The sequence below is a fragment of the Orcinus orca genome, chromosome 8, assembly GCF_937001465.1.
Source record: "Orcinus orca chromosome 8, mOrcOrc1.1, whole genome shotgun sequence".
Taxonomy (NCBI): Eukaryota; Metazoa; Chordata; class Mammalia; order Artiodactyla; family Delphinidae; genus Orcinus; species Orcinus orca.
In genome coordinates, this window is record NC_064566.1 from 101,414,142 (window position 1) to 101,437,002 (window position 22,861).

The 22,861-nt window shown below is 39.6% G+C and overlaps 1 protein-coding gene and 1 long non-coding RNA gene across 2 annotated transcripts in view; both read right to left on the reverse strand.

Moving 5' to 3' along the window:
- The window catches only part of CDON (cell adhesion associated, oncogene regulated), a 100,550-nt gene that overhangs the window by 4,676 nt on the left and 73,013 nt on the right, over positions 1 to 22,861 (reverse strand). The window contains exons 17-19 of the mRNA XM_004280463.3: positions 20,189 to 20,410; positions 17,927 to 18,177; positions 14,924 to 15,003 (exon numbers count right to left, since the gene is read on the reverse strand). Coding sequence (XP_004280511.3) covers positions 14,924 to 15,003; positions 17,927 to 18,177; positions 20,189 to 20,410 — 553 coding nt within the window. The remainder of the gene's footprint in view (positions 1 to 14,923; positions 15,004 to 17,926; positions 18,178 to 20,188; positions 20,411 to 22,861) is intronic.
- LOC125965165 (uncharacterized) lies at positions 499 to 13,332 on the reverse strand. Its single transcript, XR_007478749.1, has 2 exons — positions 5,742 to 13,332; positions 499 to 1,029 (listed from the first exon to the last, which is right to left on the reverse strand). It is a non-coding gene; the product is annotated as an uncharacterized LOC125965165 (long non-coding RNA).

A 22,861-nucleotide genomic window follows, 5' to 3' on the forward strand; every position in this document is an offset into this window, starting at 1 on the left:
TACTGAGCATTCACTTCAATTCTGCCCTACTTTTATTTCTTGCCTTCATCCAAGATATGTGTTTTCTCTAATTTTTTTCCTTCCTGTTCTTCAGATTGGATAATTTCTATTGATCTTCCAGTTCATTGACTCTTGCTTCTGTTTTCTCCAATCTGATTTTAAGCCCAATCAGTAACCTTTCCATTCCAGTTATTTATACTTTTCAGCTTTGGAATTTCCATTTGATCTTTTTAATTGTTTCTATCTCTCAGATGAAATTCCCCATGTGAATTCATTGTGTGTATATCTTCAAGTCCTTGAGCATATTTGTAACAGCTGCTTTAAAGTCATTGTCTACTCGTTGTGATATCTGGATCATCTCAGAGTCTGTTTCTATTGACTATTTTTTTCCCTTGAGTAAGTATCACATTTTCCTATTTCGTTACATGTATAGTAATTTTTTTAACTGGATTTTTCCCTCTGATTTTCTGGTTGATCTGTTGGCCTCGACCTCCATCCTTCAACACCTTCAGTTTGTGTTCTTGACCCAAGATTGGAGAATGCCCTCAGGCAAAAACCCATAAACAAATGTCACCCATTGTCTTTCAAGGTTAGATTTATTCAGTTTCTGCCTGTTTCTGGTTACTCTACAATACTTTCAAATTGTCCAATTTCATCATTATTACCTGTGGATGATCAAGCTAGTCCATCATTAACAGAAACTGGAATCTAAGAAGTATTTATATAAAAAATAAAAATATTTTTTATTTATAAAATTAGGAGTGAGAAAGGTCTGGAGAAGACATTTCATTTGGCTTTGATCTGAGTTTGTTAGGTAGGAAACACACAGGACTGACCAGTAGTATGATGGAGCTAGGCATGTTAGGGAATAAAGATAAGAATTCTTTGGACTTCCATCCTTTGAACATGGGATGGTATGTTTCTGGAGCGTAAGAAAATCAGTAAAAGGAAGTCCATGCAACTGTTACCAGCATTTCTGTTGGTTCAAGTTATTAGAAATACCAAATCCTAAGCATGAAGACTCGGAACCTGGAAGAGAATAAGACATCTGTCAGGAAACCAAATCCTTAATTTAAATAAGTCCAACTTTAATTTCAAATAGAGAACTATATTCACTCTACACTTAGTAGAATTCAGATACCAGTCACCTGGCATGAAAGCAAAGTATGTCTGTCAGGTATTCATCTGCACAGAATAATTTGACTACAGCATTATCTAATATGACTGTAATTTTAACTTTTAATAGTACAGGAAAGATATATACCTGATTGAAAGAACATCTGTGTTCCCATGCAAGTGTTAAGGCAGTCAAAAGTGGAGGGAGCACTGGTGTGGAAGAAAGTTCGTCGGAGCACTGCGCTGCACAGATCATGACTCCAGGAGAGCGTGGCATTCCTTATTGGTCTGATGTACATTTTATTCAACTCTGAACTTAAAAATTTTTTCCGGGGTGCTGACGAGGGTGAACACGAATCTCTTGACATCCATTTAAAAATGTCCATGTTATCAGTCTCTTTTTTCATTAGTCTCTTCCACTGTCGCAACACCCAGGGAACCTGAAAATCCCCCTGAATGTATTCAATTCATGAGAATCCACAGACTGTAAACAGGGTACTCACCCAAAATGTGGGGCAAGTCCAGGGGAAAAATCTTCTTGTTATCTTTTTGTTTTTTGTTTTTTGTTTTTTTTGGCCGTGCTGCATGGCTTACAGGATCTTAGTTCCCCGACCAGGGATTGAAGCCGGGGCCACAGCAGTGAAAGCGCTGAGTCCTAACCACTGGAGCACCAGGGAACTCCTGGAAAAATCTTTTTGCATTCAAACTACTACTAATGAGAATTTAATAGATATTATTTATCTATAAATAATGTTACTTAGAAGAACCCTTTATTCTAAAGCCATTTGCTGATACTTTCTAAATGTCAGACACTGTGGTAGACACTGAAAGTATAAAGATAAATACAACAGGTTCCAGCTCTCAGTCTAGCAGAGGAGAAAAAGTAAACAAATGGTTACAATATAATGTAGTAAGTGTAATATAAGAAGGTACAAAAGACACTGGGAGCGCTCAACTTTGAGATGGGCTATAGACGTATAGCTGATGAGAACAGGGTACTTCCCACATTCCAGCTAGAGACCAGTGTGTATTCCTCCATGCTATTTCAGACTCCAGCGTCTTATAATTGAGGAAATTACAGTAGATGGCAATTGTGGAATTAGAGAGTAAGAAGGATTCTGATTTCAAAAAACCATAAATATCTCTGGTCAGGGGAATCTATATGGCTACCATGATTCGCTGGAAATCATCCTTAAAAATTAAGTTCCTGGCTTCTGGCTATGGCCGATTAGTTTATATCAGAACAACTCTCCTGCCAAAAGCAACTTGGCAACTAAAAACGATGGAGAAATTTTAGTTTAAATCTGTCAAAATTATCAGAGAGCTACTCCAGCACTTAAGTGGCTGAGATTCCAGAAAGAAGGTAAATGTGAGTTTCAGCACCACTTTTCCTCATGAGGCATCTGCCCAGTTCAGTGCAGGATGAAACGCTAAGACGTCAGCAGGAAGTGGCTAAGGAGCTGAGCAGAACTTCTGGCAGTTTCCTGGGGCTGGGAAGACAGATATTGGAGCTCAGAGCCTACCAAAGAGAAGAGGCTCCGTAAACCCCCCCAGGCTTTTCACTGGGACCCTTGAAGGGTTACATTGTAAAAATAACAGTGAAGCAGGAATAGACAAGGCTTTTTAAAAGACTGAAACTCAGCATTAAATCAGCTCAATCGCTGATTGGGTTAAGATGATCTGCCCGTTGCCTAACTGCCTGCCAAAAGCAAAAGTAAATCCTTTCTGGGGCAAGAAGACATCTTCCAGAGACTCTATGAGTTTTTATATGCAATGTCCAGAATTCAGTAAAAAATTACGTGGCATTTCTGGAGACAGAAACAAGAGAAAACTAAGTGATGCAGACATTGAGTTAGGAGACAAAGATTTTAAAAGAACTGGATGAACAAATTTAAGAAAACAGGTGACAAGATGGAGAATTTTAACAGAGACTTAGAATCTAATAATAATTATTATTTGGAATTTCTAAACTAAAAAGTAGAATACCTAAACGAAGAACTCAATTCATGGAGTTAAGACCAAATTGAACACAGATGACTAGAGGTTTACTAAACATGAAGCGTGTCTCTGCACGGTCTTCAGACTGAAGCACAGACACAAAAGGATGGAAAATACACAAAGAAGCTTAAGAGGCATACGAGGCATAGAAAAAAGCTCAAAAATATATGCAGGCACACCTCATTTTATTATGCTTCACTTTATTATACTTCGCAGATAATGCGTTTTATACAAACTGAAGGTTTGTGGCAGCCCTGCGTCAAGCAAGTTGATCAGCGCCATTTTTCCAACAACGTTTGCTCACTTCTGTCTCTGTGATACATTTTGGTAACTCTTGAAATATTTCAAACTTTTTCATTATTATTATATTTGTTATGGTGATCTGTGATCAATGACCTTTGACTGTAGTTGTTTTGAGGTGCCACAAACACTGCTGTCTTATTTTAAGAAATTGCCATAGGCACACCAGCCTTCAGCAACCATCACCCTGATCAGTCAACAGCCATCAACATCGAGGCAAGACCCTCCACCAGTGAAACGATTATGACTCACTGAAGGCTCAGATGATGGTTAGGATTTTTTTAAGCAATAAAGTATTTTTAAATTAAGGTATGTACATTGTTTTTGGACATAATCAAAAAATTCATGTGACTCACTTTATTGCAATATTCAATTTATTGCAGTGGTCTGGAACCAAACCCTTGATATCTCCAAGGTATGCCTGTAAAGTTGGCATCTCTCTGGAGGACAGAAAAGAGAGAATGGGATAAAAGCTGTATCTGGAGAGATAAAGGCTAAGAATTTTCTAAAGCTGATGAAAGTTCAAGCCACAGATTTAAGAAGTTCTATGAACCCCAAGCAGAATAAATACAAAGAAAATTATACTTTCAAATGTGAATAATTAAACGGCTGGAAGCAAAAATACAAAGTGAAAATCATAAAAGCAGCCAGAAGAAAAAGACATTATCACCTTGAAAGGGAACAACAGCTGTATAGATGATTCTTCAATAGAAACAACAGAAGCAACAAAATAATGGAATGACATTGTTAAAGCACAAAAAGAAAATAACTGCCAACCTAGAATTTAATGAACAGCAATAAATACCCTTTGAAAAGGAAGATGAATTGAAGACATTTCCAGACAAAAAATCTGGGAGAGTATGTAACCCTCAGACCTTTACTACAAGAAATACTATACGGAATTCTTCAAGTTGAGGGAAAATGAGTACCAGCAGACAACAGGAAGAAATACAGAAAAATCTACAAACAGGAGATGAGGGAGAGGGTGTGGAGAAAAGAGAACCCTCCTACACTGTTGGTGGGAATGTAAATTGGTGCAACCACTGTGGAGAACAGTATGGAGGTTCCTTAAAAAACTAAAAATAGAGCTACCATATGATCCAGCAATCCCACTCCTGGGCATATACCTGGAGAAAACCATAATTCAAAAAGACACATGCACCTCAGTGTTTATTGCAGCACTACGTACAATTGTCAGGACATGGAAGCAACCTAAATGTCCATCGACAAATGAATGGATACAGAAGATGTGGTACATATATACAATGGAATATTACTCAGCCATAAAAATGAATGAAATAATGCCATTTGTAGTGACATAGATGGACCTAGAGATCATCATATTGAGTGAAGTAAGTCAGACAGAGAAAGACAAATATATGACATTGCTTATATATGGAATCTAAAAAAATGGTACAAATGAAATTATTTACAAAACAGAGTCACGGATGTAGAAGACAAACTTATGGTTACCAAGGGGGGAAGGGGGGTAGGGATAAATTGGGAGATTGGGACTGAAATATACATACTACTCTATATAAACTAGATAACTAATAAGAACCTACTGTATAGCATGGGGAACTCTACTCAATACTCTGTTATGACCTATATGGTCATAATCTAAAATAGAGTGGTTATATGTACATGTGTAACTGATTCACCTTGCTGTACACCTGAAACTAATACAACATTGTAAATCAACTATACTCCAATAAAAACTGGTTAAAAAAAAAAGAAGGGATGAATAGCAACAAAGGTAATGTTGGGAATTGTGACTAAATATCGACCGCAAAAAACAGTAACTCTACTGTCTTAAAGGATTTTAAATATTTATAGAATTAAACCACATGACAAAAATAACAAAACACTGGGGAAGGAACTGGAGTTAAAATGTTCTAAAGTATTTTATTGTCTAGGAAGTAATACAAGTACTAATGCATGTTAGACTCTAATTAAGATCATAATGTCCAGCACCAAGCACACAGTAAATGGCATATCGTATGACCTCAAAAATGCTGAATAAATAATAAACATTAGAACATCAGACTTTTTAAATAACCTTTTCTGTAAGCAAGTAAATTTATTATCAAGGAGCAACAATTAAACTAATTGGTCAAGATACCTTATAACAGACCATACCTAAAACTAAGATAATACACGTAGATTAAAGTGAGAATGAACCATGGGACTTCCCTGGCGGTCCAGTGGTTAAGACTTCATGCTTCCACTGCAGGGGACACAGGTTCGATCCCTGGTCAGGGAACTAAGATCCCGCATGCCGCTCGGCATGGCCAAAAAAATAAAGTGAGAGTGAATCATACACTTACCCCTTAAGATTTTTGTACCACAATAGTAGTTATCTCTGTCCTTGTTCCATACTAGTTCTGTTGTTCGATCTTTCTTCTACCTGTTGGCTTCAAAGTTCTCTGACTTAAAATTCAGTCTTCTGGAGGACGGGCAATGCCTGTCCTAGGTGGCAGAGAAAGCTCTTAGTGACACAATGGAGCACAGTCAGGCACTTAATGAAATCCCCCATCATGATGTAAAACAAACTAAGTGAGCTTCTGGCTTGATGTTCCATTTCTCTGCAGGAATCTGGAAGTAATACAAAGGTGCTAGAAACCTGAAAGACAAAAGAGGATCAGGTCAGAAAGAGAAGTTTTCATTTAAAAAAGTAAAGTTAAGGTGTAGGAAAAAAATATACTTGCCAGGATTTGAAACACCAGGGCAGTTCCCTAAACACAAGATATTATAAGTTAATAATTGGCTTATATAGATCTAATATGAATTTAATTTCATAATGCTGACATAAAATAATGAAGACTCACCAGATAATAAGATGCCTTAAGTTCTTCTGTTGTTTTGTTCCTTTTAGTTTCTTTTCTGTCCTGCTCATTTCTTTAATTTAAAGCAAAGGACGAGATTTTTAAAGGAAATCTAAGGGCAGTCTAACAGTTTGAGTGTAGAGCACTTTCATGAGAATGAAGGTGAACTACATGGATGGGACAGGACCGAGGGATGGTCAGGACAGAAGAGCCAGGGCCAACTACGATGGATGGTAATTAGAGAGCTGATACTGTCACCTGGTTTTATGTGCTGGGAGTTAACAAGCAGAATACACATATGTTTTAAAAGAAATTACAGATATTTAGCAAGAGAAAAGTGCAATTTCCTATTACATATTCTTTAGCAGCTATTTTTCAGGTAAGTGATATAGAAAATCACAGCAGTGCATACTTTTATTCCGAACTGTGACTCTCAATTAACAGGGTGGTGCTGGTAGTAACACCGTCATTTGAGTTAGACTGTTAACGTGATTATAACCCAAATTTCAACATGATAAACCAAACTGATTTAAAATTTTCTAGTATGTCAAACCCTAACTCATAATCATCAGTAATTAACCACATAGATAACCAAATATAAAAAATTCAGTCACCTTACTTTTAGTTCATTTCTGGATGTCTACATGTGTTGACATAAAAATGGCTTCAACTTGGGGGCTACATGCTAAGATATAAGCACAGAGGTCATAGTCGATAAAAAAGGAATATAATACCTGTTCTGAATATAATTAGGCATATAACATGTAAAACAATTCTTTTACTGATAACGCTTTAATTAAAATTTCTTTTTTTTTAAAAAAAACTGTGGCTTTATTTACTTATTTATTTTTGCCTTGCTGCGTGGCATGCGGGATCTTAATACCCTGACCAGGGATCGAACGCATGCCCCCTGCAGTGGAAGCACAGTCTTAACCACTGGACTGCCAGGGAAGTCCCTAAAGTTTCTAAAGCAATCAGATAATCACAAAAATAATACCTGTATATATGTAAATGTAAGAGACCCAAATCTATAACAAGTGAGAGAGAGAAAAGGGCAAATGTCTGTGTCTGCAAATGTATCACATTCATTAAGATGCTCTTATAGGGGCTTCCCTGGTGGTGCAGTGGTTGAGAGTCCGCCTGCCGATGCAGGGGACATGGGTTCGTACCCGGGTCCGGGAAGATCCCACATGCCGTGGAGCGGCTGGGCCCGTGAGCCATGGCTGCTGAGCCTGCGTGTCCGGAGACTGTGCTCCGGAACGGGAGAGGCCACAACAGTGAGAGGCCCGCGTACAGCAAAAAAAAAAAAAAAAAAAAAAGAGATGCTCTTATAATGCACATCTTACAGTTTACACGATACAAAGAGCTTGTAATTTTACTATCTTAGGCTTCTCAAACAATCTTTCAACTGCAGTTATTATTGGCTTAAAGTGGGGTGAAAGTTTTCACTAAGTTGTCTCTGGCTCAATGAAACGACTTTTCCTAATTTTAAAACATTGAGTAAATAGAACTCTGTGCATCATGCCACATACAAAAATCTGTGCTGTTTTGCAAGAATTCAGGTAGTCTGGGACCTGTTAGTTTATTACTAAGACATCTTTCAGTAAACAGGAGAGGCCTGTCTGACCAAGCTGTAAGATAGGAGAATGACTATTATAGTGTCATAAAAATAAACTATTCTTTCACCAACAATCTGAATAGCACAGACTAGGAAATAAGAAATTGGAACAGTAGCATAGGATTGTTCTCGAAAGAATACATTGCTTTAGTATTTGACTAAACATATTTTGGACATTCCAGTAAAACTGCATAGCACCTCTAAAATATTTTGCAGAGAAGTATCCCATTTCTGATTACACAGCTGAATATTTGTTAAGCATGATTATGTGCAGAATAACTCTGATTAGATAATTATATACATTTTGCCTTAAGTTTCCTCTTTTGATTATCCCTGGAGGGCAGGGACTAACTACCCATGAGCCTCTTGGATGTGTGATACTTATTTTCGTGAATGTGCTTCATGAACTTCTGAAACGGTTTCATTTTGGTGGTGGTTTGTTCTAATATTCGGCTCACCCCTGCTGTTTCCTCTTGCCCCTGTGTCTGTTATTTTGCTGACTAGCCCTTATTTTGGGGAAGTCATCAGTAACCGTGCAACAGAACCCTGATGCCATTCCTCCAGGGCCCATATAGGTTCTCCATTCTCACCGTACACTCTTGGTTGGATGTTGCAGTGGGAATTTCCTTTTGGGAATTAGTTTCTTGGTGACTGTCACCCAACAACATGTTGGGTGACTATAAATGACTGAGTGCATTACTGAACATGGCAAGTTCATACACACACACACACATACACACACACACACAATCCTACAAATAAAAGACCAAAAGTACTAGTCTAACCATGTGACTCCCTGACAACAGGATTGGGTCTCCGTATCAAAAGCAGGAGATATGTAACTCAAAAGGAAGGTACTGATCAATTAAAGAAATTAGACATAGTTCTTTCAATATTTTTCTTAGGGAATCAGACTGATTACCATAGATGGAAGAGAATCCAAATCTTAGGCTTTGTCGTGTTTCCTTCCTTTGGTTTTATGGCTAGTTCTGAAGTAGCTGAGTGGACAGATATAGGAGATGGGTTTAGTCACAACAAATTAACCTGCTGCAGGAAAGGAGTCCAGGAGTCCTGGATAAGCAGTTGTTTTCATACTTAACAAACCAACTGGGCAGACCAAACTCTAGGTCTGAAAGAACTATGACTATAATGAAATGTTTTCATATTCATCTCCAGACACTACTTTTACCTGCGTATATCTGACAGCAGTGGTTTCAAGTTGGTGAAAGAGCACCCCCACACCCAACAATACACAGACTTTTAAGGTGATCATTATGTAAAAACCTGGAGGTCATTTATATCTATGTGTTCTAAAGCACTATTCCGAATAGCTTTATTTCTCCTCTTGACCATCAGCCAGGTATAGATAGTACTTTTTTTCCCAGATGGGTTATATACATTTTTCCAAGCTGATTTTTACTTGGCTACTTCCTGCCCATTTCCAATCTCTCTAGGACCCTTAAAGTTAATTTTTTGTTCCCTCCTGATGGGACCTCTCTGTTCATCTGTGAATTTCATCAGTGTCCCCTCTACTCTCTTACAGATTATCAAGACTGATGGTAAACAGAGCAGATTTAATGTCAATCCCTTCCCATTAAACTAGCCAAGCAACTGACAAACCCCATTTGATTACATATCCAGAACTGCACTACTGCTTTTTGAATTGAGGAGAGGAGGTGGGTAGAAAGCTATTTGATTAAAATCTGTTTAACTCTTGCAGTGCCCAAATTGCACAAGACTCTCAGCTGAGTCTCTTGTGTAGGGGGCTGGCTCCCTGAAAAGCCTCATTAAATATGCTTCTTTCTAGCTGTTCATATAGGGAGCTATTACATGCTACTCTCAGACCTGAAAAGCTCACATGGACTGAACCCAGTGAGGCAGGCAGTCTTCTACAAATGCCACAGAAGCCCTAGAAGCAAATAAAACTCTGCAGATTGATGGAGTGCACACGCCCCTCTTATCTGATGTCAAGTCTGCATGTCAATGCGCCAGTTTAGACAAGAAAAGCAAACTTTTCTATGACTAAAATAGAAGGATGAGAAAAGGGGCCTAAGGTTGGCAATGACTTGCTTCTTAAAAGCCCACTCTAAGAAATACATTCAAGTTTAAACCTAAGAAGGCAGAAAAAAACAAACTGGGGTGGCAAGACACAGTGCAGGCAAGATTCCACGTGGAAAGGCCTTCGTCAGTTCTCAGGCACCTGTGGACTAAGACAGCTGCCCTGGGTCAAGGTGAGTTTGATGAGGCACCCCCGGGGTCTAAGGGGATGACTCCCAGGTGTGTGAGGGGTAGACAGGTATAAGCTCTTTCCTGCAGTGTTTCCTCGTTCAGTGACGGCATCCAATTACCTGGACACCATCCTTGACACCTCCCCCTCTGCTGCCTCCTCACACAATTACTCATGTCTTTTTTAAAAACTGCACCTCCTAAAACTCTCCAACCCACCTACTTCTCTCTGTATCTACTGTAGCTATCTTAGTGCACTATTTCTCATCTGGACTACTGCCACAGCCATCCAACTGGTCCCCTGTATCCTTTCCTGCGCCATCCAATGGATTCTCCAAACTCTATCCTCCAGGAGTGCTCTATCACAATGTTCTTTTACTTAAAATCTTTCACTGACTCGCCATGGCTCCGTACCATCTGATTTCACTCATCTTCTACCTCTGACCCTTTCGCTTACGAGGTTCCTGCCACATTAGCCTTCTTTAAGTTCTGTGAGGATTCCGGCATTCTGCTTTAAAGATTTTGCATAAATGGTACCTTGCCTTTGCCTGGAAAGCTTTAAACCTATCCCCATCCTCTTTTACCTAGTTTTCCAAATTCTTCAGAGCAAAAGGGAAGTCTTTCCTTTCTACTACATTCTTTACTTTGTCTTTAAAGCATCCAGCTTTAATTATATATTCACTTTTATGATTATTATGTCATTTTTTAAAAAGACATGTCTCCCCATCAAACTATAAGCTCAGTGAAGGCAGGGACAATGCCTGTTTTGCTCACAACCGTAGCCTCAGCACCTATCTTGGCCCACTGTAGACCTTCAACAAATGTCCGTTGAATGAATAAATGAATGAATGAATCCTCTTTCCCTTTCGCTCTCCTGATTTTCACACCCCTTTCCTCATCTCTTCGAAGATATATCAAGGCAATAAGCAAAAAATAATAAAAGAGAGGATTATAAAAAAGATGTCTAATCACTTTAAATACTTAAGAAATAGGGACTTCCCTGGTGGTGTAGTGGTTAAGACTTCGCCTTCCAGTGCCGGGGGTGTGGGTTCGATCCCTGGTCGGGGAGCTAAGATTCCACATGCCTCGGGGCCAAAAAAAATAAAACAGAAGCAATATTGTAACAAATTCAATAAAGACTTTAAAAATGGTCCACATCAAAAAGCTTAAAAAAAAAAAGCCGTAAGAAATAAAGCAAACAAATACCTTAAATAATTCAATATATAAAAATAATCAAACTGCCACGGTTATTGTCTCCATTGGTGATCTCACCTATTCTTAAATTCTATCACTTTGATACAAATGACTCTGAAATATAGAGATCATTGTCCCAATCTACCCCCTGAACCCAAGACCAGCATTTTCCTGTGTCTCCTTGACTTAGATACCCAACTGGCAGTTGAAACTCTAAAAGCCCCAAACCAAATTCATCAACTTTCCTCCATATATCATTTTATTAAGTTTCTTATGTATATGACTATCACCATGGCAACTACCAGGTCATTCGTGTTTGAAACTTTCTATTCATTTGAACCTCCCATTTTTTCCCAGATCCCAATCAGTCAATGGCCAAGTCCTAAAGATTCCAGCTCTAGAATCTCACTTTTCTCTTCCTTTCCACCCCCAATCCTCGCGTGAGGCTAAGGCCTTCGTTACACATGTAGTCACACTGGTCTCCTCCCTCCAATCCGACCAGCGTCCTGCCTGCTACCATTAACCAGCTTATTATACACATCTTGCACAGATGGCTCCCTTTCTTAAAAATCTTCAAAAGCATCATTGTGCCACTAAGCGTTTCTCAACACTTAACCCATATCCCCCTTTTTGATTCATGTAAAAATCTCACATCCCTCCTGTATTGTATATTACAGAAACAATAGGGATTTTTTTCTACTCCTTAAATATAAAACTACAAGATTCAATGTGCTTCTTCAAACTCTACTCACTATACTTCAAGCTCTGGCTGTGAGTCACTATTATTAACTGTTGGCTCTCTGGAGGGAGGGCTTGGGCCAGTACCTAGGACATGGTGGGCACTCAATAAATGTTGATTAAATAAACTAGTAAACCCTGACAGTAAGGGTCATCCATGATATAAACTCAGACTGGTTTTCCAGTTTTATATCCTGCTCCCTCTATTTGCATTTCTCCAGCTAAATTATGTCAGTGTTTCTCAAAGCATGGTCCCAGGACCAGCAGCACCAGTAGCCCTGGGACTCATCAGAAAGGCAAATTCTCCGTCCCCACCCGAGACCTACTGACTCACAAACTCTAGAAGTAGAGCCTCATAATTTGGGGTTTTACAAGTGCTCCAAGTTAATTCTAGTGTGTGCTGAAGTTTGATAACCACTGAACTAGACTATTTACCCTCATGTAAGCATTATCCTTCCTCCTTCCACGACTCGTGATTCCTTCTGCCTGGAAACACCTCAGAACCTATTCCAGTGGCTAGTGTAAATGTTTCTTTTGACTGAAGAGCGAAAAACTCTAAAATATCCCCTGGATAGCCCTCATATGTCTTAACTGAAATTCTACCTCTTTTTGTGTACACACTCTTTTCAGTTGGCATTAGGAAACGCAAATTTAGTCTTAGCGATGTCGACATTCTAAAAGTATAAATTGACGAAAATTGTGCATATTTGGGGAGCACATGATATATCACCTGCCTCTCAGTATTAGAAGCTTATTACAAATTTTGCCATCTTGGGGATCTTGAGAGGGGACACCTGTTTTCAGTTGCAACGTTAAATGAGTTAGATGCTTTCGATTTAATGATTCCCATTTGGCAGAGTTGAAGATAGGTACTTACTGATGTTCATCTGTGTCAAAACCACATAAGCGCTCCTGGAAGCCAGATGAGCCACTTGGCTAACCTCGGAGGCAAGGCAGGTAAGCGAAGGTTTGCCCTAAACAGGTAGACTCTGAGGTAGGAAGAAGATTTAGGCCAGGGAGAAACAGAAGCTGGCTTTCTCAGGCTGCAGAGAATTCACCTATGCTCCCAGATAAAACCCCCACACATGAAATGCAAGAGGCCATTAACTTGAAAACCAATAGAAGTATAATTGTCCACTGTCTTACAGGAAAAAAAAACCATGTATAATAAACCCCCCAAATGCCACATACACACAGACTCACACATACAAAAATGGCCATGAATGCAAGATGGCAGAAGTCATTCAAATTCTTTTAAGGAAATGGGATGTATTTTTGGTACTAGGGTATGATACCTCATTATAAAGATGACGAGCAGCAAATTACCAAAATCTATAATCAGAGTATGTTGGGAGAGTATAATATGAGTATTATATGAGTATGTTTACTCATATTACTCATTATATGAGTATGTTTACACTATCTAGGACAATTCTCCATTTTTCAGATAAGGAATAGTCTCAGAGAGATTACATAACTTTCCCAAGATCGTAGATTTAAGCAGTGGCAAAGCCTACGTTGACTTATTCTTAGACCTGAGGTCCGCTCATTCCATCATTCTAGCGTCTGGGTTGAATCGCATTTGCTGATGGCCACAGGAACCACAAAGGATGTGTTTTAATTAAGTCCATCTGATTACTTACCAGGCGTATAAACCATCTGTACCAGTTCTTTAGCATGCTCCTAGCAAGTTGGGATAAAGCCTTTGACAAGCTCAGGACAAAACTGTAGCTTCACTGTTATGAGCATCTTAAAATCTAGCTCGGGTCACACAGAATTTTAAAGTGTAACAAGCAAATCTTAGTACACGAGACAGGCTCCTGCTAATATAGAAACCCTAAGATGGGTTAGGTAAATGATCAAAAAAAGTCTCCCGAAAGCTTTGTTGCGTTTGCTCTGCAACTCTCAAAACACATGATGAAACAATGTACTTTTAATTCAATGGTCGACCGATTCCTTCTTCAAGTTCTGGTTTTGATAACTCCCAGATGCAACTGTTAACTTCATAATTCGTTTTAGAAAATATGGGTCAAATCCCATTTCAGTAATGAAATAACCGAACTCCAGTCCATACTCCAGGTATTTTATGTACTAACTATAATATGATTTTTAAGTTGCAGAGCTTTAGAGTTGGGAAGGACTTTTGAGACCATGTAATCAAACACCATCGTTATGTAAGAGAAAGAACTGAGATTTCTGACAGATGCAACTTCAGTACAACAAAATATTTAATAATCCTTTGGGATTAATACATAGAGAACTAGCATGAAAGCTTTCTGAATATCCTGTCAAAATTGAAATGTACATTTCACTCTACTTATTTTTATCTTGTCTGAAGTATTGTGAGTACATATAACTCTTAATTTAGAAAAGCAGAAATTAAAAGAAAGCAAGATTATGCTACTTAATTATCTTAAGGTTTTAGAATTTTTAAAAAATTGAATAATCTGATACGAAAATTTCAGTAATGTTACTATGAAAAAACATTACCATACACACAGGGTTTTTCCCCTAACATTCAAACATGCTCTCATCCAGAATATAGAGTAGAAAATATCACATAGCATAGGAAAGAACTCTACTGAAAATAGAACAGGTGAGAAAAGATAAAGTCTGTATGCAGAGAATGACACTAATTCAAAGATTTCAAAAACATCAAACCTCTTAAAAGTATCTCAGTGAGAAATAAAGTCATCAATATTGTCAATATATCTAAAGAAACCAAAGTACAGAAAGGTAAAAATTATAAAGCTGGGGCAAAAACTGAGTAACAGCCTTAAACTTAAGACTCCACATTCTGAGATTTTATAACTTAGGTAAAATTGTAAGAACTTCCTTTGCTGAAGGGAGAATGACAAAGGGAGCCACAGAACTATTCACAACCACCTGTGCAAACACAGCAACATACCTATTGTTGTTCCGACAATTTCGACAACTAATGCACTCCATCGGGTCAGTCTGAGGTACTGCCGTGTACAGGCCACCACCCTTGTCAGGAAGCAAGTACAGGGAAAAAGAGAAGAAGAGAGAGTGCTGAAGGTGCCATAGACTCGTAACCACATCATCTCAAATGTAAAAGCCGCCCCAGCAATAAATGGCTACGTCGTATATTTTAACCATCTCCCTGAGCCACGTTACGTTTATCACTATTTACTTGTATTCACAAATGAGGGCTGCACAATATTAAAAGTGTTCTCCAAAAAGTTAACTCCTATGTTTTCTGCATGTATGTTTGTACTGGAAAGAGGCAAGTAAATGAAGGGAGAAGTTTAGTCACTTCCCTTCAGTGTTTCAAATCGAACGGGCCCCAAATATTCTATGCGTTATAACCTCCTATCCATTTTTACCTTCCTAGCAGTCATGGAAAAATTTTATGGGATGCCAGTTGGAGAAACAGGGTGGAAATCTGTTTGAATGATGTCACAAGATAAACCCATCTTCATTTTCCTGTAATTATTTCCATTAGGTCTGTTCACTTGACTAGACGAAGTCTTAAAACATGTTATATTTTTCCAGATGGAGCAGATTCTCAGCCAGCGGTGACTTGGAGCGAAGTATTAATATTTTGCTGTTGCTTTTGGCGGAAACTGCCCAGCAATTAAGAAAAATGCCCAGATTAACACATACCTCATTGTAAAATGTTTACGTGACATATACGATGGCAAGAGCTCTTCAAAACTGAAGTTAGGGCTTGAACCAGCCTTACGGTCAGAGTCAAAATTCTGCTTTCGAAAGCAAAACAGCAGAACTGAATTTGATAAGGGTGAGGGAGGCTGTTACACTGCACCCAGACTCAGAACAGGCCTTCAAGGTTAGGAAAAGTTCAGGCAATCGTTTCTCCCCAGAACACTTTCCACTTCCATTCATCTCATAACAACAGCCAGAATAGAAGCAAACCAAAAGTACTGAAAATTTCTCTCAACATTCCTGAGCCAACTAGCAATAGGAATTTTTAAGAAAACTTTGAAAGAATATTCCTATGCTACATTCAGTCCATGAGGATAAACTCCAAAGCTTCCGAAAAAAATGAAGTTAACAACCTACAGGATGATGCATTTATTTGAATCACTAAACGGATTACAGTTAATTCAATCATTTTTATGATCAACAGCATTTAAAATATGTCCCTGGCTTCCCTGGTGGCGCAGTGGTTGAGGGTCCGCCTGCCGATGCAGGGGACATGGGTTCGTGCCCCGGTCTGGGAAGATCCCACGTGCCGTGGAGCGGCTGGGCCCGTGAGCCGTGGCCGCTGAGCCTGCGTGTCCGGAGCCTGTGCTCCGCAATGGGAGAGACCACAGCAGTGAGAGGCCCGCGTACCGCAAAAATAATAATAATAATAAAATAAATAAATAAAATATGTCCCTATTTCCACCTTCCCAAAAGAGAATAGTAAGAAAATGAATGAGTTAAGATCACAGAGGATAACCTCTAAAATTGTACACTTAACGGGGCAACTCTTATTTAAATAGCAACTCATTGTTCAAAAAACACAAAGTACTGTGTTCAAATACTAAAGCAAGCATCAGAGTTATTTTTTCTTCTTATGGAAACAGCATGTGCTGTTCAAAGCGTCATGCTCTCTCCTTCAGTTTCTTGGACAATGTTAGTAGTTTGGACTAGGAATGGTGACAAAAAAAGTGTAGAAAGTCTGAATATAAGCCATGTCTTTCCACACAAAATAATGAAATCATTATTCTCGTTTGGTAATGAGATGCACTAAAGCAAATTGAATATTTTTTCTATGACATACTAAAGCTAGGTCACAGCAAAGCCATTAGATTTCTAGCTTTAAGATACAAATATATATTATAGTTTTGTTGTCCAAAGGTAATATTTTAATAAACCTTTACTACCGTTGAAGATTAAAAAAAATCTCTAAACTTCTCCAAACTTTAGCACATTGTGGGTTATGGGCAAATATATCTGTCATCAGAACAATGACAAAAACGTAAACGAGTGCCTAATCGACCAACTAAACATATTATCTGACTGAAAAATAATGTGGATGCACATCCAAAGAATGGAATAAATCAAACTGCCTAGTGCAGAGAATCTCTTTCACCAGCACAAATCTAAAGTACGTCCGTCATTCTACTCTCATTTCAAAAATTAAACTCTATCAGCTGGTTATCCCTGAAATATAGTAGTTTTAAAGGTTTATCACCCCTTGTGGCTAGAGAATACTAATATTGTAAAACGTAAACCACAGAAACACACATGGGGCAAAACAAATCAAAAAAACCTCACAGGGGGTCAGAAGTGACAATCTGGTGGCCTGCAGACATGCTGTGCACGGCCCACGCAACGCTTTCTAAAACCGGAATTAGTTGCCAACGTGTAAAAAAATCTGGTGATTTCACCTAGATGTACGGATGTCATGAAAAAGCAGAAGACCAGGCCACACGGGGCCCTCAGCTCTGCGTACAAACAATGGGCGCTGAACCGGGCCACTGCTTGAAGACAGTGCACAACGCTCCCACACCTCCACCGCTTCTGTCCCATCCCCAACTTGCTTCACTCAGTTTCAAGATCTGCCTGACTCGTCTAAGCATATGAGCTTTCAGAGTTTGCTCTGAATAAATCAAATTTAAAGTATTTGGTTTGGTCCACGCTCAATGGTATTTCCGCTTCATCGCAAGAATAACTTCCAGTCTGTTTGCTACTGGTCCTGTACTTCCAGTGCCAAATAATTAAAAAATATAAATCAGATTGATTAATATAACTCCTGCCTGATAATAGAAAGCTTCCAAACATGACTCTGGATCAAGGGGCTGCCGGTGATACATGCTACGTCCACTCCAGTGCACCTGTGAGGTTCCTATATCGGGAAAAACCAAGCATGCTGGCCCCGTTCTTGTATCCTGGCACCGTGGGGCACCGGGGCGCTTTTATTTATAATTGGGTCTCTTACATTCCCTAGATGACGAGGATGTTCAAAATCCACACGCGTCCTGGTTAGAGAGCTCGTGCGCCCAGAGTAGAGTCCTCCATTTAAGCTCCCGCTGACTCCACTGGGGAGCTTATGGTGGAGATGGGAGCAGCCATTGCTGAAGCTTCCATGAACATTTCTGTTTATTCGGCTTGTGCCAGGCAGAGTGGTGTATTCCACCATCTGCCCGGTAACATCTGACCCTTGGTAGAGATAGCCTGGTGGGTCATATTCTGTTGAGAGAGAACAACAAAAAGAAAAGGTAAGATACGGAAACGGACAATTCTTCTTGCTTAGGAAGTTTTATTAATTAAACCCTTAATAAACTATAACTATACTAAAATAAAATACTCTAAAAAAGTGTTCGCTTAAAGCCTCCCTGTGAGATATGCTTTAATAAAATTATTGCTGTTATTTCCTTTACAGGGTGGAGTCAGCCAGGAACTGTAAGTTAGTTATGACTCTTTTAATGGGAGGAGAAATTAACCAGAGAGAAATTACTCAAAACAGAATTAGTAAACTATGCAAGCTGAAACTATCAAAGTAACGGCAACACGACAAAAAGGTGTTTAAATTCCCCTGTGCTTCCAAGTGCTGAAAGAAATTGTACAACGACAGGATAAGTTTAGGTAGGATATTTCAAAAAGCAATAAACACCACTTTTAAGTAAAAGGATGGGGTTGGGGAAACATTCACTATTCATATAGTTCTTTGGTTATTACAGCCAAGTTGGAAGTTTTGAGGCACCAACGGCAAAAGGCTAATTATTCCCTTTCCTTATATTAAAAGCATTTCAACAACTACCTCAAATATCTGATTCCCAGAGGCACACCTACCAGATATATTTAGACAAAGTGAAATGTCCTTTAGAAAGTATATTATCTAAACTGCACAGGATTCGTTGTCAGAGTTTTGATCGATTCTTCACAGGTATTGGAGGCGCCAAGACTGGACTAGGTGTTCCTCTTCCTATGACAGGTGTGTTATTATCACAGGTGTGTTATTATCAGTATACCTGCTTCTCTTCTCCACCAAACTATAAGGAGAGGGCATTATACCTGCACTGTCCACCACAGTGCAGAGCACACAGGAGAGAGCCAACGAGTATCTTCTGAATGAACGACGGAATGAACATTACCGTCATAAATTCCCATCTTTCAACATGTTATCAAGTCACAAAGGAAAATGACTTTAGCCAGATTAATCTCGCTCAGACAACCAGATCAATACTCTTCTTTTAATGGTTCAGCGCACTCTCACACACTCAGAGTCAATAACATTAAAACCATTTAGAAAAAGACCCAATCAAGGGATGGCCAGCTCTTTCAGCCTGGTACCGCCACCACTTCTCTCCCTGCCTATCTCCTGGAAGGCGCCAAGGCAATAAAAATACATCACTTTCTACCCCCCTTCCCCGCCCCACCCCACCCCGAGCTGTTCACTAAAAAGGGACCACGGGCAGGAACCGGCTAAGAGCTGCTCGAGTGCCTGTCACGGCTGGGGTCTTCCTCTGCTCTTTTCTCATCTCTTTCTCCTGGGGCCAAAGAGGAAACCAAAATACTTCCTCCCAGCAGAGACTAAAGACTCTGATTGATCTGACTGTGCTCTTTTATGACAGCTGAGGGAAGAGAAATGGTAGGAACGTGAGGGGAAGAAAAATGGGGAAAGAAAAGGGAACAGGGTTCTAATGTACCATCACTGACAGCTCGGACACTCCTACTACTGGACACATTTGGGGGTGGGGACGCCACTCTGCAGAAGTTTTAGTACATTAAGTACCGAATCAGGACTGTAGTACCTTCATCTGTGTCATCCCAGGACAGTAACTTAGAAAAGTCTTCACTACCCTCCTTTCCATCATGCCTTTTCCATTCCTCGCTGACAAGATTTGGACCCATATGAAGGGGCTCCTGCAGCAATTCCAAAGCTCACGCTTCAAGTCCTCATCCTCTTTGGTGGTCCGACAGAGCCAGAGTTTCCCAGCACTAAGTCGGCTATTTACATAGAGACCTGCTTAGTTTGGGCTTTGTTGTTTATTTCTCCTGGGCAATTTAATTTGATGCTCCACTTACTTTGGCTTACAGCTAGAACTGTTTTAAAGTCACCTCCACTGAATGAAGAGTATCGAATGTGTTTTATACCACGACACTCATACGTGAACGTGTTAGAAATCAATATTTATTCTGACAATCTTTCTCTACTGATCTTTAGAAAAAGGGAAGGAGACACTGATGGATGACTTACTCTGTATGGGATTCTGCTGGCGGTTCTTCCACAGGCACATGGCAATGAAAGCCATGAGGATGAGCACCATTACACCCAGAACGCAGCCGACGATCAGATACAGCATGTCACTGCTTCTGGCGGGACTGCTTGCGGGCCCAGCATTTCCTCCACTCCCCGAAGAATTTGGAGGGGTGCTCAGGTCTTTGACAGGGTACTCAGAAGCTCCAGGAACCCGTTTCACTAGTTGAAATATACAGGAAAACATGATGTCAGAGTGAAGACAGACTCCATGAAATGGTTTACTCTCCGAAGGAGGTCTGGTTAGGAATCCAAGCCAGTCTGTTTACGCTTGGTACTGAGATGATCTGACCACCAGTAAGTCACAAAGAGGACTCAAAAGTTTAAAAATCTAATGTCAAGGTTTTAGGTCACAAATTCTAAAGAAATTATAAGATCAGAGACACAGATGCACTTGGTCTAACCCAAGCTGCTATATGATTATCTGCTCAATTGTACTTGCAGAAGACTCCCAAAGAGTTGACATAAAACTATTACAACTTACAGATGGGACAAAAACTCCTTTCGATCTGATATACTTTGAGCTGAATGAGACTCACGATTAGATATTTTATGCCTCTCGATTGTGAATAATATTAGAAGACATGACTCTGGACTACTAGAACAATTCTATACAGTTCCGAAAACCTCACACATAATATTAAACTTCCCAAACCCTAAAATGCTGGAGTCCACATAGACGCAGTGCTCTTCCCTAATTCACTGGTCCTCTGGATAATGGCGACCACAAAAGCTAATAACAAGTGGGACACAAACCCCATTTTCTCTGTCCCCAAATAACATGCCCTTGATGCTTTAACTGTCATAGAAAAGCAGTAGAGCATAGTGGTTGATGGCCGGATCTCTAGAACCGGACTGCCCAGGTTTTTAACCTGTTCCATCACTTATCCTTAGCTGTAAGACTTTGACCTCCATGAACCAGTTTCTGCAGGTGGAAAATAGAGATAATAATAACAGCCCCATCATAGGTTGTCATGAAGAGTAAAGCTCTCAGCATGGAGCCTGGCACGTGGCAGTGTTCAATCCATTTTGTCATTATTATTAGTTACTATAGTAGACTTCCTGTTATCCTAATAACTTACAGGAGCAGAGTGTAAAAAAAATCTACTTTAAAAAAATCTACTTCAACAAACATTCTATTGGGGTTCTCTTTTCTAGCAACTTCAACTATGCAGAACAGGGCTGGAAATCAGTCAACGAGAGGCTGCCTTTCCAAGGAAAGAGCTCTCCATCACTGAAAGCTGGAAGAATACCTGGCAGAGAGTCTCTGTAGGAAATTTCTACTTTGGGTGGTATGTTGGATTATACAATTCTAAGGTCCCTGACAATTCCAAAGACAACAAACAAGTTTCTGAGACAAAAATGGGTGTTACAGATCGCACATGAAATACCATGATTACTCAGGGAAGTCCGTCAGGTTTATTCACTCTTTATTTACTCTTAATGTATTCAAAATTCCACCAAGCTTGAGGACCAGTTGCCAACCTCTCCCTGATGTCAGAAACTTTTGCAGTGGATGGTGAGTGACACGGTCCCATTAACATGAATAAGAAGAGACAGCAGGAGCATGACATGAGCAATGTGAGGTGAAAACCATAAAGAGAAAGCAGAGAACGAAAGGAAAGTCGTGACAGTCTATGATCTTTAAGGGTGGGGGAAAGAGGCTGGCCTCCAATATGTACTGAATTACTAAAGATAAGACAATTGTTGTTCACAGCAAGAACTCTGAGTCATTTCTTTAAAAGGAGAAATCATGCATCAGATGTTCTACTTAAACAGGCTGGGACTGTGTAACACATTTTAGAAACTCATTCAGTATGAACAGTTAACATTTTAAAGTTTTTTGTTTTTCACTGATCTGAAAGTCTGTAGGTAGAACCTTTGATTCCCCAGCAAAGTCAATTAATAACACTTGGGGCTTCCCTGGTGGCGCAGTGGTTGAGAGTCCGCCTGCCGATGCAGGGGACACGGGTTCGTGCCCCGGTCCGGGAGGATCCCACATGCCGCGGAGCGGCTGGGCCCATGAGCCATGGCTGCTGAGCCTGCGCGTCCGGAGCCTGTGCTCCGCAACGGGAGAGGCCGCAGCGGTGAGAGGCCCGCGTACCGCAAAAAACAAACAAACAAACAAACAAAAAATTAATAACACTTAAAAACAGCACAGTTAGCACATTATTGTCTGTGTTTTATGTTCCGCCTGGCTAGACTCTTAAATGTCTTGGGAACAGAGATGAGAAATTTCATTTTTATGTAATTTTGCTCCAGGTTTCACAGCACTCTGGAGGCAAGTAAGAAATGCTCATGAACATATCACAGTGTTCAGTACAAAAAGGTACTCAAATATATGCTAAACAAGTGAAATTCAAGGTAAGTCTACAGGTCTGTGTGTATATATGTTTAAATGTGAATTTAATATGTGGGATTTGCAGCAGGAAGACACATGATTCAGAATTAAACAAGGAAACCGAGTCTTAGCTTTATAATTCAATCTTTCTGAGCCTGTTTCTACTTTGGCTATTTCTATTATCCAAGTGTGGTATCTTCTGTTTTCAACGATGGTAATATTTTACAGCTAATCTATGTCTGCAGGCAGAGCTGAGAATTTCACTTTAGAAT